A 16,845-nucleotide genomic window follows, 5' to 3' on the forward strand; every position below is an offset into this window, starting at 1 on the left:
ACATGACTAGTGGCTGCAGAGCAAAGAACCTGTTATTATTTTATCACCTGCCAAATAAAAATTAGTTCATTAGGGTTTCCTTCCACCAGGCCACTACTTTTCCTACCACCTATCAGATCAATGGGTTAAGGCAGGTTAGTGGTTATGGCCTGGGGCCCTTCCTGAGCATGGCCTGACAGTCTGCCCACCCTTTCTGGCATCTTGCAGTAGCTGTTGTGTTTGGGCAGCTGGTTTTTGTGGTCAAGGTTTCAGCAGTAAGTAACTCCAAATCGCCCCGCTGTCACTGCCATAACTCTGTGGCCTGTGGTGCCTTCTTTTAGGTACCATAAAGCAATTCTACAAATCTCACTTTGCAATAACCACACGATACAGAAATTGCATTAAGCTGATTAGGTGTAGTCATAAGATGAATTCAGAAAGGTTAGCTGGATATAGTGAATGTCATCGTTAGACTAAGATAAAAAATCACTTCGTTAACTTAGAGTGTTTTCTCATTGGTAACACCCTATATTAAGGTGCCACTTATGAACAGTTTATTATTATTTATTAATGTGCGAGGCACTTTATAGAACACAAGATAACAACTTAAATCCATGTATTAAAGATGCATATACACAGTTTAATACGATTTACGTCTTATAATATTCTTTAAAGCAGCCTCCCATAGTCTCATCTGTTAAACATTTATTACTAATGCATTTTATAACATGCTCTATAATATGTTATTTGGAAAAGTAGCAGCATTTAGTGATTATTTCATAAATAAGAATAAAGCACTTATAAATGGCACCTTAATTTAGAGTGTTACCTTCACATTATCGGAGAGCGGCTCACCATCTATCTCATTTGGGAATCTTCTCCAAATGCAGCGCTTAATAAAACAGACACTACGTTCCATTTTCCCTTCATCTGATTAAGAGGTTACTGAGTCATTTCCTCCATCTGCTTTCAGATGTTGGTAGCTCAGGGGCTTCAGTGTGATAGCTGATGAAACCACACTTTTGGTTCAAGGCTATTTCTAAAAAGCCGGTAACGAAACTGAGAACAACCTACCATGTTGGGAAGAGCTTGCTGCTTGGAGTCCTTGTAAAATTCAATTTTTCGACCAGAAAGAACAATCCAGGAAGTGGACCAGTTTTTCCTTAAGAGAAAAAAAAAATAGATAAATGCATGACGAGAAAAGAACATCTATGAGCCATGTCAGAAAATCTGTAGTGAGTGCAGACCATTTTTTAATGAGTATTTTTTAAAGTCTTCTATTTAAATCTGACAAGTGGCAGAATATTCAGATAATAATAAAAATACTCTAGAATTTAAAAAATTGTGACATGTAAATGAAAAGTTTCTCAATTTGTAAATCCTCCTAGGTGCTCTTTAACTAATCAGCATCCCTAGTCTGTATACCCACCCATATGCCTCTTCCCAGTTCCAAAGCACTTAAGTAAAAGTAGGCTAGGGTTGGATAGAAGGGTAAGAGGTCCTCCCCTAGCAATGGAATATGGAAGGGGCATAGGGAGAGATGAGGGAGAGAGGGTGGGATTGGGAGCAGGTGAAGGAGGGGGCCACAGCCGGGATACAAATTGAATAAATTATAATAAATGATAATCATAAAAATATATATTTTTTTAAAAAGCTAAAAAAGTGTCAGAGGCCAACCCATCTCTGTTCTTTTTCATCAATGTAGTATATCTCAAATTTGAAAGACTCATCAGATCATACATCATTCTTAAAATCAAAATCATTTTGATACTTACCAGCAATCAACAATTACAAATGGGAACAGTAGCATGCTTTCTCCTCTTTCCCATGAAATTGCCAAGTATTAAAAGAACCAATTTACATACATTCTCTCATACCACCTCTTCCAGAGTACAATTTAAGAAGATATTTTTATAAATTTTATAAAATTTATACAGATCTTTTGACTAGACATGTTTATTTCCACAAATTTGAGTTTATACTTAAAATAATAGGTCCCAGGTTTCCAAGGCTCTGACCATTAACGTGAGTTGCACATTACTTGGTAATTCTGCTACTAAAGTAAAAAGAAATAAAAAGTCCAAAAACAGAAATTGCATAAGAAAATTGCTCACAACAGAACTGTACATTTGAAGAATGACCCCCATGTTTAAGCATACTCATGTGAGAAGATTTCAACGTAGCCCATAATATATACTTTACTTCATGCTATGTAATTTACCTAGGACCATTTTCACCCAGCTCATCCCCTTCTGATTATTAATTCCATCCATCAGAAGTCCAAATATTGTTTTCCTCCAAGTACATTCATATCATATAACATGATGAATTAAAAAAAATACTTGAATTTTTTTTTTCACTTTCATTGCCTTCATTAAAATACAAACCCTCAGGCAGCAGCAATCAGTTCAACATTATTGGGGTATCTTCAGAGCCTAGCACAGAGACCTGGAGAATCTAGGAACTAAATGGACATTTATTTAATCAATGAGCACCTTGGCCTGGAAAAGAGTTTCCATGTAGCCATAGTTGAATAAGGTGGTGAAATTATAGTTTTGTTTCTTCCTTTTGTATTTCTTGGTTTTACTTGTTTCTTTGACTGAACTCAGTATTATTTCTGCAGTTGGAGTATGTGTGTATCAGTGTTGGGAAAGGTTTCCTTTCTTAGGTAGCAAAACTATCAATAAAATTGACATGCACAAGTTTTACCCAATAAATTTTATTGTTACAGTTTTCTCAGATTTAACCGTTATTTTAAAAAATGTATTGATTTAAAAAAAAAAAGTGAAGAAAACATTTCCAAAAAGCCCTCATTCAGATAAGTAGAAAAGCCATACAAAATATGCCAATATGCCATATCTATAGACACAAGATTTTTGTGCAGTTTCTTTCCACTTTTCCTTTAGAATCTAGAGCCTTGACTACAAGGTACAGTTTTGACTTAGTATGGCTAATGTTGACAAAAAGACTGTGGCTGCTCATACATGCCTGAAGCTTCCTTTCGAAAAGGTTTTATTTACTTTTTGTTTATGTGTATTCATGTTTTGCCTGTCTGTGTATGTGTATACGCCTTGTGACGGCAGAGCCAGAAGACAGTGTAGGGCCCTGGGGAAATAGAGTTAAGCACAGTGTGAGCTGCCACTGTGGGCGGCAACTAGGGTTGCTGGCAGAGCAAGAGTGAGGTCGAGACATGTCTAAACTCCAAAAACTTCATCTTGAGGCTGACAGGAGTGAGGAGTGCTCACAACCTGTTCTGCGACCCTAGAGGTAGTCACATAACCTGGTGGACAGGTTTCAGGTTAAAACTTCCTGATTTCCTTATAAGGACGTGTCAACCAAGCACCTAGAATTCCTCTCCATGCAAATAAAATACTCCCAGACTCAGCCCCAGCCAATGATGTATGCTCTCCCTGAAACCCCCTACCCCACTTCCCCAATGTTTATATAGCCCTTGTTCTTCCCCAATAGAGGAGAGCTGTTTCACTGAAAACCATCTAGGAGAAGGCTTTTTGTCCCTGCACTCACTGCTAGACCAAGATGCTGCTAGCCCACCTTCCTAAGCTTCATTTCTTCCAGTTCATCCCAGTGTACAACGCTGTGTGGATGCCGCGAGGAGGGAAGTGGACCCAGACCCGGACAACACATTGGTGTGGGGAACCAAACACAGCTCCCCTGGAAGAGCAGCCAGTGATCTTAAGCACTGAGCCATTAGTCTTTCCAGCCTCCCGAAGCCTTCTTAATAATACACTATTGCCTTGAAAGAGAGTAAGCAAACACACAAGAAACACATGCAGAACTTCATACTATGAGACACGCCATGTTGTTGGGCCCACTTTGTGTTCAGATGTATCTTCAGTCTTTGGTCAGAATCTCAATCAAATTATAAAAAGTTAGAAAGCAAGAGAAAACTTAGTATTTTCTGTCTGGATGAGTGCCCATTTCTTTTTGTAGATACCAGCAGTCCTAAGGTGAACTGAATCAGTAATGCCTTCCCTTTATGCAGTATTAGGAGACTCCAAAAGACAAGTGAGAAACATTAGGGCCTTTGGTCAAGACTGGTCATCTCTATCACAGTCCTCCTGACCATGTGCGATCAGAACTCAAAAATTGTAACGTGATGGACGCATATTTAATCCACCTGCTATGCTTCTCACTATAGTTTCTATCTTTTGGCAGCATGCTCCTACACCGTATTTGCTTCCTATCTATAGAAGTTCCTAGAGAAATGGTTCTGCTTTGAATCTGTTGATCATTTATAGAACGTGCTGGAAAAACTCTCCCATTCCTTAAACTTCTAAGTGGAGCGGGTTAGACAGGAAGTCCATGAATTCCAGGTATTGTCACCCTTCTGTCGTAGCACTTTAAATGTATCCCTGCTGGAAGGACAAGCACCAGTGTTTAAGACACTAAGTTTTGGGGAGCTTAGTCACATGACTGTGTGTGATATGTATGTCTGGTGCTTTTATAGCTTGGCTCTGTCACTCCCAGGCATCATCTTTATTGTATCAGAATGAAGAGAAAAGCTGCCCCGCCAGCTGAATCCTACAGCTTGAAAATCATTTCATGTCAAAATAGATAAGAAAGAGCAGCAGATAAATTTAAGAGGTCTTTTCACTTCAATTTCTCCCATTATTTCTTTAAAAAATATCAGTGACAATTGTTTTTGAGCAACCAGTAAAAGTTTAATTGTCTAGCTTAAGTGTACCCTCTTAGGTCCAAAATGACAATGCTACTAATATCCCCATGTACTGATACAGAAAACCAGGCTGAGAGACTTTAGATGACTTAAGACCACTTGCACATTTAAGGTCAAGTCCAGTTTTTCTGAAAACAGACCTTGTAATCCTTGTAACCTATGACCATACACTTTTGTTTTGTTTTGTTTTGTTTTAAAGATTTAAGCAGTGCTAGCCTGATTGAGGGTATCACCAATGTCAGCAACGTAGTCCTGGCTGACTTCCTCAATATATTAAAACCACTTGTAGCCTATGAGAACAAGTCATCCATTTGGGCTGTCTTACTATTTTTTTTTCTGATTCCTTTAAAGAGGGTTAGCAGTCTTAGAAGCACCCAACTAGATAGCTGGGATCCTTCTCTATGTCTCAAACCTATCAACAGGAGCTATGGTGTTGCTTTGGCTCTTACTTGGTACACGGTATGCCACACATTCCTAAGGGCAGAGAAGAAAAGTAAAGGATGAAAGTAAAGTAAGACAGACAGCAGGGTTTTTATAACTAACTGAGAGACAGATCCTAAAGTATAGGAAGAATCCAGCCCTCTCAATGACTAGCTCTTCGAGGTGGGTGGACCACTGGCGTAAATGAGGAGACAAGCTGAGACTGTGTCCTACCTAAGGGCATGCACTTATGCAGAAGAGATTTAGGGATTTGCCCCCTGAATCCCACACTCATTCTGAGGGATCAGTTGTCTTTGGAGCAGGACCACACACCCTCCTATGCCAAGCCTCATGGAAGGAGTTCGGAGGGGAGAGCATGCTCTTGGAGAAACATTAGACCTTTTCTTCCTAGGTAGAGAGTGGCCAGTCTTGCCTTCAATGCCAACTTCTGACATGCAAGTGTGTTCCTATACAGTGGGAGGCAGCTAAAGCCTCTCCTCCTCCTCCTTCTCTCTCTCTCTCTCTCTCTCTCTCTCTCTCTCTCTTGCACAGAAAGATAAAATATCAAGATGTGAGAAAGAATGTAGCTTTGGAATTCAGGAGTCAGTAGCCCCTGGAATGAGCAGGTCTCCACCCACTACAGACTTCCAGGTAATCAGTAAGGGATTACAGCTAGTCTTTCAGTACAGAAAATAGATTCAGGGACAAGAAATGAAAACAAGGCTTACATTTTGACAAAGTACATGATATTTTCTAGGATAAAAGTTCCTAACTATAATTACAAAACCAGAAGAGCTAAATTCACATCAGAACAACTGATTTTGATACGGGCAATTGCCAGAGTATTTTAGGCAAGTGGCATGCTTCACACAACTTACTAAAACAAATTGTGGGTTGTAAAGTGGAAGAAGTGGAAGAAGGTGAAATAAAACCAAAACCAAAATAATAAAAAGCCCCTGACACAGACAGCAGCTTGACATTCTACTGAATGGACACCGGATGGCAGCACATAACAGCGCAGGTACCTGCTTGGCTGGATGATGGAAACCACCCTTAAAATAGTCGGCAGCGTTTGAAGGATCTAGGCCCTCCAACACACTCATTTCTCTTCACAGCAGAGCACTCCACCCCCATGTTCTTACACAAAAAGCCAAAAAAAAAAAAAAAAAATTCCAAAACCAAAAACCAACCAACCAACCAACCAACCAAACAAACAAACAAACAAACAAACAAAACCCAGAGGAACAAATGTGGGAGAAGCCTTTATCGATGTCAGACTGTCCTTGGGTCACCTGCTGCTGTTACCTGACTTGGTTCCCCTGGAGTTGGCTTGAGTCTGTGCTGTAATGGGAGGGAGAGTGATTTATCCAAGTGCCTCTGGATGATTTACCATAAACCCCTCCAGACCCTTGGACAAGCAGGTCTGAGAACGTCTGTCTTCTACATTCATATTTTAAGCTTCTGTAATGTAGCTCTACTAAAAGGTAAGCCAATGAGATAGTAGCTGTAAAATATACATGTCTTCCAGTGTTGCAAGAAGAAGAAGGAAGAGAGGGAGGGAGGGAGGAACAGAGGGAAGGAGAAAAAGAGACAGAGGAGGAAGGAAGGGAGAAAGGGAGGGGGAAGGGAAAAGAGAAGGGAGAGAGAGGGAGGTTGGGTTTGTGTTAATTTATTGACACTCTGAGAAGAAAGCGCCAAAAAAAACTAAATTCACATTGGAGGGAAGTTTAGAATCATATTATGAAGAAAAAGAAATACTGACAACAATAATTAGTGCGCACGCGCGCACACATACGCACACACACGCACACACACACACACAATCACAGTCTAAGGGCACTGAGCCTGTGATGAATGCAGGCACTTGTAAATGTGACCACTGCAAACCTTTACAGATTTTCTTTTTTATTTTCTGTCCATATTCGCACCATTCATGCCCTTCTGAAGGGCAAAGTGAGAACAAAATGGATGAGATCTGCAGAGTCACAGGGACAAAGGAAAGATGTGTGTGCACAGACATGTGAGATATTGAACTCACATGAGCAAATGCACAGGTGCCTTATGTAAAATTAAGCTCCAGGAACTAGAAAGCCAGAATAAAACAAACCAACCAAAAAAACTATTACTAAGTCATCATGCATCTTCAGACACGCCAGGGTTACTTACAGCTTTGAGGATGAAATTCCCTAAATGAAAAGGTTCCCAAGATTCATCAGAAAAGCTGAGGCATAATTTCAAGGTTCATAATTAAAAATTAAAGTTGAATGCTGAATGAATTCTGCTTTCAAGCCTGTCAGTGCATCACGAGGGAAATGTGTATAACCTCATTTCAAAATAAGGCTAAGTTTGGGCCCCTTTATGAATGTAAGATTGAGCCAACAACTTCTTCTTCCTGCCACCTTCTCCTATTCACATGAGTACTATTTGTTTTTCCTAGTGGGAAATAAAGCACACAACAGAAGGAAATAAAGACAAATAAAAAAAGATAACAAAGACAAGTCACAAATAAGCAACGATATAAGATGTAGATTACACAGTATGGGTTTATACATAGAAAACTTTGCAGAAGTCTCAACAGTGGTATTTATTAAATGACAGTTGAAGTTCTTGGGATCAAGGTTGTAAGGAAACAAAAGAACAGGTCTTGCTCCTTGGCCCCATACAGCTTAAAGCAAGAACAAGAAAACAATTAGGTTTCAAGCGGGCCAAGGTTAGACGCTGAGTGACTAAATCTGCAAGACTCTGGAGAAATGAGCAGTTAAGAAGACAACAAATTTTACACTTGAAAAACAGGAAATCATCATGACTCCTATAACCCAATATGACTTAACTATCACTACCATCACAATCAACCGTGTGCTTGACAGAATAATCACTTACTACTGCTGCTTATTAGCTCATTAAATTTTATTAAAATGATATAAGGTCCTTGATAAATGGGAAACAGCCCATAGAAAGATCTCATACAAGCAATACAAATTAGGGTAACTAGGTGACATCATTTAATATTTACTAAATTATCCATGGGACAAAACCTCCATAATTTTTCAAGGTTACGACCAAACCGACCCTTTTGCTGCTGCTGCTAAAAGTACAGACTTTGGGCGTGCAATAGCCGCATATAGTAAGAGGAGCAGGGTTCTTTTCTTTATCGTGTGGGTGTGAGAGGGGTTACACATGTCTGCTTGCACTCACACACCTGTTTGCAAGCATGTAGGTGCCTGCTCCTGTGTGCACAGAAGGTGCTAGACGTCCTCTATCATTCTGTTTTGTTTTTTGCTGGGCTAACAGGCACTGAGCTCCTCGTACACACCTGTCTCTAACTCTGCCAGCCATTTTCCAGTGGAGTTTGGGAACTGGAACTCAGGTCCCTGGGCAGGAAACAGTGTCACCCGTCATGTCACTTCCCTAGCCCCTAACATTCCTGAGCAGCCATGCAATTTGATCAGGTAATCCAGGCTGAGAATTAATCTTTAGAAAATATAAACAGAAAATGACAATAATTATCAAGTGTACTGCAGTTATAGCACTTCTTGTATAAAACTTGACTCAAATTAATATTAAATAAAAAGAATGTATAAATTATTTGGCATATTGCAGTGCATGAACAGGGAAGGATACCAAGTGTATAATAAATGGTGACTATTAAAATTAAAATGTTCTTCAAGGTATCTATATTAAATGTGAGAACAAACTCCACAAAATTTAGAGAAGCTATTTATAATGTCTAAAACTAACAAGTCTCTATAATATATTAAACATATTATGCATTCCCTCAAACATTAAAAAAGCAGGGTACTCAATAAATAATAGTCAAAGCTCGTGAATAATCAATTTTTGAGACACAGAATTTGAGTGACTCTAGATGAATAATTAACGTCACCCTCAACTGTAATACCAATCAGTGAAATGGGAATGGAAGCAACATCTAGGGAACACTCTGTGGCCACATATTTGACAGTAGTAGAAGTAGACTGTTGGATTGGAGTATAGAGAAATGAGATCCTTTCTGCAATACAGAATAAACTTGGATGACATGCTGCAGTCATCACAGAGAGCCTGGCAGTGGCACATAGCAAATGCTCTAGCTATCTTAACTGGTGAGTACACTTATAAAACTTTAAAGGTGGGAGCAGTCTTACCAGACCTTACCAGAGGAAGACAATGCAGCCCCTCCTGATGAGACCTGATAGGCTAGGGTCAGAGGGAAGGGGAGGAGGACCTCCACTATCAGTGGACTTGGTGAGGAGGAAGGAAGGAAAAGAGGCAGGGAGTGTGGTATTGGGAGAGTACGAGGGAGGGGGCTACAGCTGGGATACAAAGTAAATAAACTATAATTTATAAATAGGATAATCATACTAAAATCTGTACAGCTAAAGAAGCTAAGCAAGAAGGAGAACCCTGGGTAAGATGATCAATCCTCATTCAGAGAGGCAAACAAGATTGACATCAGAAGAGGGAGAAAAAAGGGAACAGTACAGGAGCCTACCACAGAGGGACTCTGAAAGACTCTACCCAGCAGGGTATCAAAGCAGAGGCTGACTCATAGCCAAACTTTGGGTAGAGTACAGGGAATCTCATGAAAGAAGGGGGAAATAGAAAGACCTGGAGGAAACAGGAGCTCCACAAGGAGAAAGAGAGATAAAATCTGAGCACAGGAGTCTTTTTGGAAACTGATACTCTAACCAAGGACAATTCTAGATTACCTTGACCCCCTGCATAGATGTAGTCCATGGTGGCTCAGTGTCCAAGTGGGTTCCCTAGTAATGGGAAGAGGGACTGTCTCTGACATGAACTCAGTGGCATGCTTTTTGATAACCTCCCTCTGAGGGGGGTGCAGCCTTACCAGGCCACAGAGGAAGACAGTGCAGGCAGTCCTGATGAAACCTGATAGATTAGAATCAGATGGAAGGGAAGGAGGACCTCCCCTATCAGTGGACTGGGGCAGGGGCATAGGAGGACATAAGGGAGGGTGGGGAGGATTGAGAGGGGAAGAGGGAGGAAGCTACAGCTGGTATACAAAGTGAATAAACTATAACTAAAAAATAATTAAAAAATTAAAAAAATGAAACAAAAAATTAATTTAAAAATTAAAAAAATCTGAAGAATGTATTCTGGCACACACACTTATTGAACAATCAATAGAATTCAGACCAATATTCATATGAATTTAAGCTTCTATGAAGACACTGTACACAAGTTCATTATGGTAGTATGTACACTGAACAGTGTGCACTGGGTTCATGAAAGTTGGCAAGAAAAGGGGCTGCTCTCTGCCTCTGCATGCTTAAGGCCCCCCAATTCTAGGAGACTATGCTACAAGGTTGGCTAATGGAGTACAGATGAGGGTGCTTCACAGAGCCACCTTGTTTTCATGACCGCCCTGTTTTCTGTGATGCTGGAGAGTAACACTGGCCAGTGCTTACATCTCTGGCCACCCTAACTCCAGGGGAGGATGGACTCAGCTGGAGGGTCTTGAGTAGAGGTGGGGCTGGGAGCACATATGGTTGGTGAGATTAGAGAGTATATATACATTTTGACAGTGTCATTGCTGCTACATCATCGGCACACCTGGTTTGATGACGTGGGATGAGGTCTAGGAAAAGAAGAGCACCCAGGCTGGGCTAGTCAGTCAGTTAATATCACCTGTTGCTCTTTTAAAGCTTGGCGGGCAGTTCTCTTTGGACAGGACAGTGAAGGCTAAGAGCAAAGCTGCTTGGCATTTGACCTTGTGCCTTTCTGGTACTTTTGAGGGAGGGTGGCTGCCGGGCTATTGCCAATAAATAGTCTTTGAGAATGTTCTAGCCCTATTTCCTATTTAAAATTAGAATGGCTATTTGTAAGCACTGGAATTATGAGTAACACTACATTTTACTTCTTTCAAAAAAATATAAACACTGTCCATGATAGCCACCAAACCAAAGAATATTATATTTTCTAGTGTTACCCAGAACATCTTTCTAGTAACAAGTTGTTGCTATTACCTATTGTTCCATTGTGAAGCAAATTAGGATATTTTTTTCTTCTTAAATATAACAGTAATACCCTCACAAGTGAATGTCTCCTACTTTGAGTACTGCCATGTACCTTTATTACTTGTATATTCCATACTATTAAACTAAAAATAGAATAGACTTGATGTAAGAAACAGCAAAAATTCTAAAACAGACTTGACTATTTTGAATCCCGCCTATAAACAGCGTTGCCAGTACCTTTCTTGACCCAACAATTAACTTGTTCTTCTTTCTTGAACATCTTTGTTGTTCCTGCCCTTCACGTCAGAGTCCTTCATCATTTGTAAATTTCCCTCACCTAAACTCTGTTCATGATTTTCCTTTCCTTTTTCATTTTTTCTAAATGATTTTATCTTGAACAACAAATATGGTTTATATCTCCCATCCTTCAAAAAAACTTTCCAGGGTATTACATAGAGATCTTTATGTGCTGCAAATGAATTAATTCAACAAACCAATCTGTTAATCTAGAAATTATATTTCCCTTTTTATGTTTTTAAGATTTCTAGTCCTAAGAAGACAAGACATCAGCCACTTTTACATTCTGGGCAACATTATAGAATGCAATATCTTTCTTTAAAAAGTATAATTATTTTACCAGTAAGAGTGTCAACTATGGTAACAGAAGGAAGTGTTCTAGTTAGGTCTGGGAGGCCTTTCTTCTAAAACAACAGCGGTGACATGAACTGAGGAAATGCAAGACTGTGTAGTTATGTAACAGAGTTGAAGGACTTTTATTACCTTAGTTTCTTTCCTCCATCTGCAATTTTGGCTGTTTGAAGATACCCCTCTTTTTCAACCATCTGCAAGAAGAAGGCATATGTTAAAACTGTGACAAATTCCTGTGCATTTTAGGATGAATGAGCCCAAGCTTTCTAAGAGTCATTGCAGTGATGGAAGCTTCCAGTCACAGAGCTTTATTAATAATGCATACAAGACTTATGGGAAGTGCATACAAGATCAAAGTCTTTACAAGCTTTACATATCAAACGATAGATTGGGAAGATGTATGTGAATGGGTTCTTTGATAGTGATACAGAACCATTCACTTCCCTTTACTTGTCAGAAAGTCACTTGCTTAAAACATTGACTTCAATGATAAAACAAATGCAAACCCTACCTTAATCTTACCAAAACAATTCTTCACTTATGGCCTCCCCCTACACCTGCCAAAGCCAGGAAAAAGGAAAGAATTTAATGGAACAAGAGGCCAAGCCTCAGGAATCTTGGGAAGACATTACAATGGCAACATTTTGTACATTTTGGCCACTTAGGGAGAGACAAGGTAGCAGCTCTCTCATTGCCCTCTGAGTTGTATAACTACTTTCCTTTTCCCCATTTGTACTGTTGGCATTCATCCTCACATAGTTGTAAACTCCCTAAAGTGCATGCAACAATTTACTATAATACAAAAAAGGTGTTCAGTAAATCCCAAGCAAAATACATACAAATGCAGATTATAGTTTGCTGATTCCTAGCAATGTCAAAATACCTGTTTTAGGTTCTTGATGGTCTAGTTGTGCCCTCCTGACTGGTCACCCTATTCCAGGGTTCTTGGCCTGTATTCCCTTTAAAGGGGCAACATATCTTCCTTCCTTCATGCTCCATGTCTAACAGGTAAGGGCCATATTTCCTCAGTGCCATTGGTATGATCCACATCCCTGAATGACGCGTTCCATCCATTATATCTTCATCTTAAAAATTGCTATGTGTACAAAGCATAATTTTACCCCATTTAAAAATCCATCCTGTATGGCATTTGTCACATGGTCTTTGAGGCATAACACTAGAGTTTCCGTTTCCATGTTTTCTTATCACTCTGTTAACATCCATTAAATGATGTTGTAATAGATGGCTTATTTACTTACATGCTATGAGCATATAAAAGGCAAAAGATTGTCCCTTTCATATGTGGTGGGAACCCAGAGTTTTACTAACTAGGTTGTGTGAACAAATACATAAATGAATGTATGCATGAGTGCTATTTAAATTTTTACAGAAAATTATAAAAGTCAGAATTATTCACTGGTAGGAGGAAAAGATAGTTTGGAGTGGTGAGTTGTCCCAAAGACTAACGTGGTACAAAGTAAAAAATTGCTCCTTGACAGGAGCTCCACAAGGACACCAACAGAGCCAAAAAAATCAGGCCCAGGGAGACCTGCGGAGACTGATGAATCAACCAAGGACCATGCATGGAAAGGACCTAGACACCCTGCTCAGATGTAGCCCACGGGCAGCTCAGTATCCAAGTGAGTTCCCTAGTAAGAGGAGGAGGGGCTGTCTCTAACATGAACTCAGTTGCCTGCTTTTTGATCACTTCCCCCTGGTGAGGTGGACTTATTAGGCCACAGAGAAAGAGGATCCAGACAGTCCTGATGAGACCTGACAGGCTAGGGTCAGAAAGCGGGGGAGGAGGACATTCCCTATTTTACCTATCAGTGGACTAGGGGAGGGACATAGAGGGGGAAGAGGGAGGTAGGGTGAGTCCTTAAGGAGATGAGGGGGTGGGGAGCTACAGCCGAGATACAAAGTGACAAATATGTAATAAATAATAATATTTTTAAATGCCTCTTGTAAAATTTGCTCTGCTATAGAAAATACAGATATGATTCCTCCCTGATTCCTATACTGTTACCTGTCTTTCAAATTCCATCTGCTAAAATCCATTCATTTTTTAGTGAATAAGCTGTGGGAAATTATTAGAATAATGACAATTGTAGCAAAGTATTTTTCATGGAGGCTTGGACGATGTCTCTTCCTTCAGTATGTTTTCCGGAAGTCTAAAGCAGTCTAATGAAGCTTTCAAGGCTGGTTTTCAGAGCTACGGTTCTCATGGTGCTATCCCTCTATGCTTGGTTTCAGCTCTCCATGTGCTGTGCCCACTACCTTTTTACCTGTGCACTGTCCATTTCTGTGGTACCAGAGAATTTTGTTACCCTCCAAATCATATCTGCCCTTAACTCTAGGCATCACTGGCCCCTGTAAATGTTAGAAACAAAGGCACTGTCAGGATCCATTAGCCTCACAGAGGAAGTCCCTTCCTAAATTCACTGCTTTGTTTAAAGTTCTCATGAACATCAAAGTTACCAAAAAGCTGGACTGTTTTGTATTAAAAAGCTATAAACCCTCTCAATCCAGTCATAAATTCTCAGCTAAGATAAATTCTCTGCCTTTATGGAAATATTCTGGAAAAGACCCCCAGTTGGAAATTTAGAATTCAAGGAACTGTGTTACTGATGATTAGACTCTATTAATGTCCTTGCGCGAAGAAATCAAGGTGAACATGTTGGAAGTCCCCAGATGGACTTTTCTCAGGCCACCTGAAGTTAGGATTCAGTGAAGGTGCCATCTCTGCCATTAATGGCAGAATCATTTTCCAAGGGCATGGGTCAACACCATGGAGTCTTCAGGAACGATCTTGAGTAAGGAGAACCATGGAGGAAAGCTGACTTGCTAGTTAGGTTTTAACTTTCAAGTTCCAACATGCCTTCCAGGCTGTAGCAAGACACCGAGAACTGTAGCTGCACTTTCTGCTCTTAATTCACATGGTACCACCCTCAAGAGTGGTACCCATCCAACTGTATGGTGCAAACACACTTGCGGTCTAAATGTGTGGTGTGTATGTGCTTGAGCCCTGCACCCACGTCTTACCATCTTTCTCAAATACATGCATCTGCTTGGCCATTCCTCTCTATACATTGTTGCTCTTCTATTGTTGATGTGCACTTACACTCCCTCGACAAATTTTCAATGAATCATACTCCATTCTCTCAAGTAACGACGCGTGTACAAGAGTCTCGAGATTAACAAGACATGTGTGACCTTCCTGCAGCTTAATGCCTATGGGCCCACATCAAGCTGTCCCTTCTTTATGGGGGACTGAAACCACTCTCCTACTCCTCGGAAACTCTGCTCGTCCTTCACACTCGACCAATAAGTTCTCCTTGACTTCCTGCACTAAACGGGTGCTGCACTGTCAACAAAGGCTTCCGTAATGTAAATCTAATTATGTGGATATTTAAGGGACTGATCTCATACACTGGAATTTCCCAGTGTTCTACCTACCAGGAAGCAGTCACTCTGCAAAGCTTAGCCTGAGGAGGAAGGTATTAGTGTAAACAGAAGATTGGCATGTATTGTACGACTGGGTTTATATATGGTATCTTATTAATTGTTTTCTTAGTCCCTTGGTCTGAAAGAACGATGATCTGTAAATTTCAGCTTATGGTTCAGACATCTGGAGTTCAGATTGTCTTGTCTTTAGTGATTTACAAAGTTATATATAGGCCTTAAGTTTAAGTTTAGGATTCCTCCCATGCCAGATTCTCGGCCAAACTGCAATTCATTAAAGGAATTGCAGCACCCAAACCATGTATAGTTAAGAAATATCAGCCAGTCTTTAGATGCTAAATGTGGCTTCTGGAGCTATTTTTTCAATGTCGGCTAGCATCCCTATTTAACATCGTGTGGCAGGAAAGATCAGCAATTTGTCCAGGCTGGATGCCAGCCAGTCTGGCAGCACTGAGGAAGTGCTTCCGTAGCATCCTGCGTGCTGAGGCACAGCTGAAGAGAATGAATGGCAGTGGAAGTCCAAGATAGTGCTTGTTTATAAACCTCGGTTGGACATGGCAGACAGGTGGGAGAGAACTTTGGATTAATGGTCACAGGGGTAACAGGCACAAGCCTATAATCTCTCAAACAGACACTGCAGTTTTGTTTTGTTGTTTTTTAATCTGAATGTCTCATGTTACCAGATACAAACGCAAAAAAAAATGGGTTTCATCTCTCTATAGTGGTCGGTTGAACAATTTTGCTACAATAAAGTGAAGTAAATTTGATTGAAAGTGTCACCCAATTTTGTTGACAATTTGGTTTTCAACTGCATAGCTCCTTGCTTTATAATATTTTTCTACTGATGTGTTGAATTTTCTATTCTCCCTCCTTTGTTCTTAGTCTGTGTTTGTTAACAACCTCTGATACTGTATAGCTCCATAGGTCATCTGATATGATTCAAATAGTTAGAGCCAGTACATCCCCCTTCCTCCTTTGTATTCTGTAAGGAAGCACCAATGGGTTTCTATAAACACTGATATCATTGGTGAATAGGATTGTTTTTTGTTTTTGGCCTCATCAATCTGAGACAAGCCTCAATCGGACTTGGATGATCCCTCTGAAAGGGGATTCACTAGGTGAGTCGTGGGTTTGGCTGACTGATCTTCTAAGGGAGGTTTGTGTCACTATTCCTTGACCACAACCCTACAGCATTATAATTTTCAAACAGATCTAGCATTCACTTACTTTCCTGTGTAATATTAAGGTGGCTGCTAAAGTTCTGATAGCTCACAATGCTTTGCTGATGAACATGTTTGCTCATTTCTATGAAAAAAAAAATTAAACGTGGATGCTTTTTCCCACATCATTCTATACCCTCCACTGCTTCTTTTTCCTTCTGCAATTGCATTTTCCTTTTTTCCTATACTCAGAGATATTTTTGTCTCTGATTGTGTGCGTGCGCGCTTCTTTTGTGTTGACATTGTTCTCCAGTTACACTGTGATGCTAGTCTTGACTGTGAACTTGGATTTAAGAAGGACTGTGAGAGTGCTCTAGCACACCTCTGGGTGTGACTGTGCAGGCATTTCTAAGAGGTGTGAAACCATTCATTCAAATTAAATACACAGTGGGGAGGTGTTGGGACTGAGGAAGGTAGTGCCTGATTGAAAGAAGTAGGTCAATGG

General features: G+C 40.1%; 1 protein-coding gene across 1 annotated transcript in view; it reads right to left on the bottom strand.

The window, feature by feature from the left end:
• The window catches only part of Arhgap15 (Rho GTPase activating protein 15), a 528,611-nt gene that overhangs the window by 498,146 nt on the left and 13,620 nt on the right, over window positions 1–16,845 (bottom strand). The window contains exons 3-4 of the mRNA XM_055599722.1: window positions 11,851–11,912; window positions 1,054–1,141 (exon numbers count right to left, since the gene is read on the bottom strand). Coding sequence (XP_055455697.1) covers window positions 1,054–1,141; window positions 11,851–11,912 — 150 coding nt within the window. The remainder of the gene's footprint in view (window positions 1–1,053; window positions 1,142–11,850; window positions 11,913–16,845) is intronic.

The sequence above is a fragment of the Psammomys obesus genome, unplaced genomic scaffold (genome assembly GCF_907164565.1).
Source record: "Psammomys obesus unplaced genomic scaffold, mPsaObe1.curated_primary_1811, whole genome shotgun sequence".
Taxonomy (NCBI): domain Eukaryota; kingdom Metazoa; phylum Chordata; class Mammalia; order Rodentia; family Muridae; genus Psammomys; species Psammomys obesus.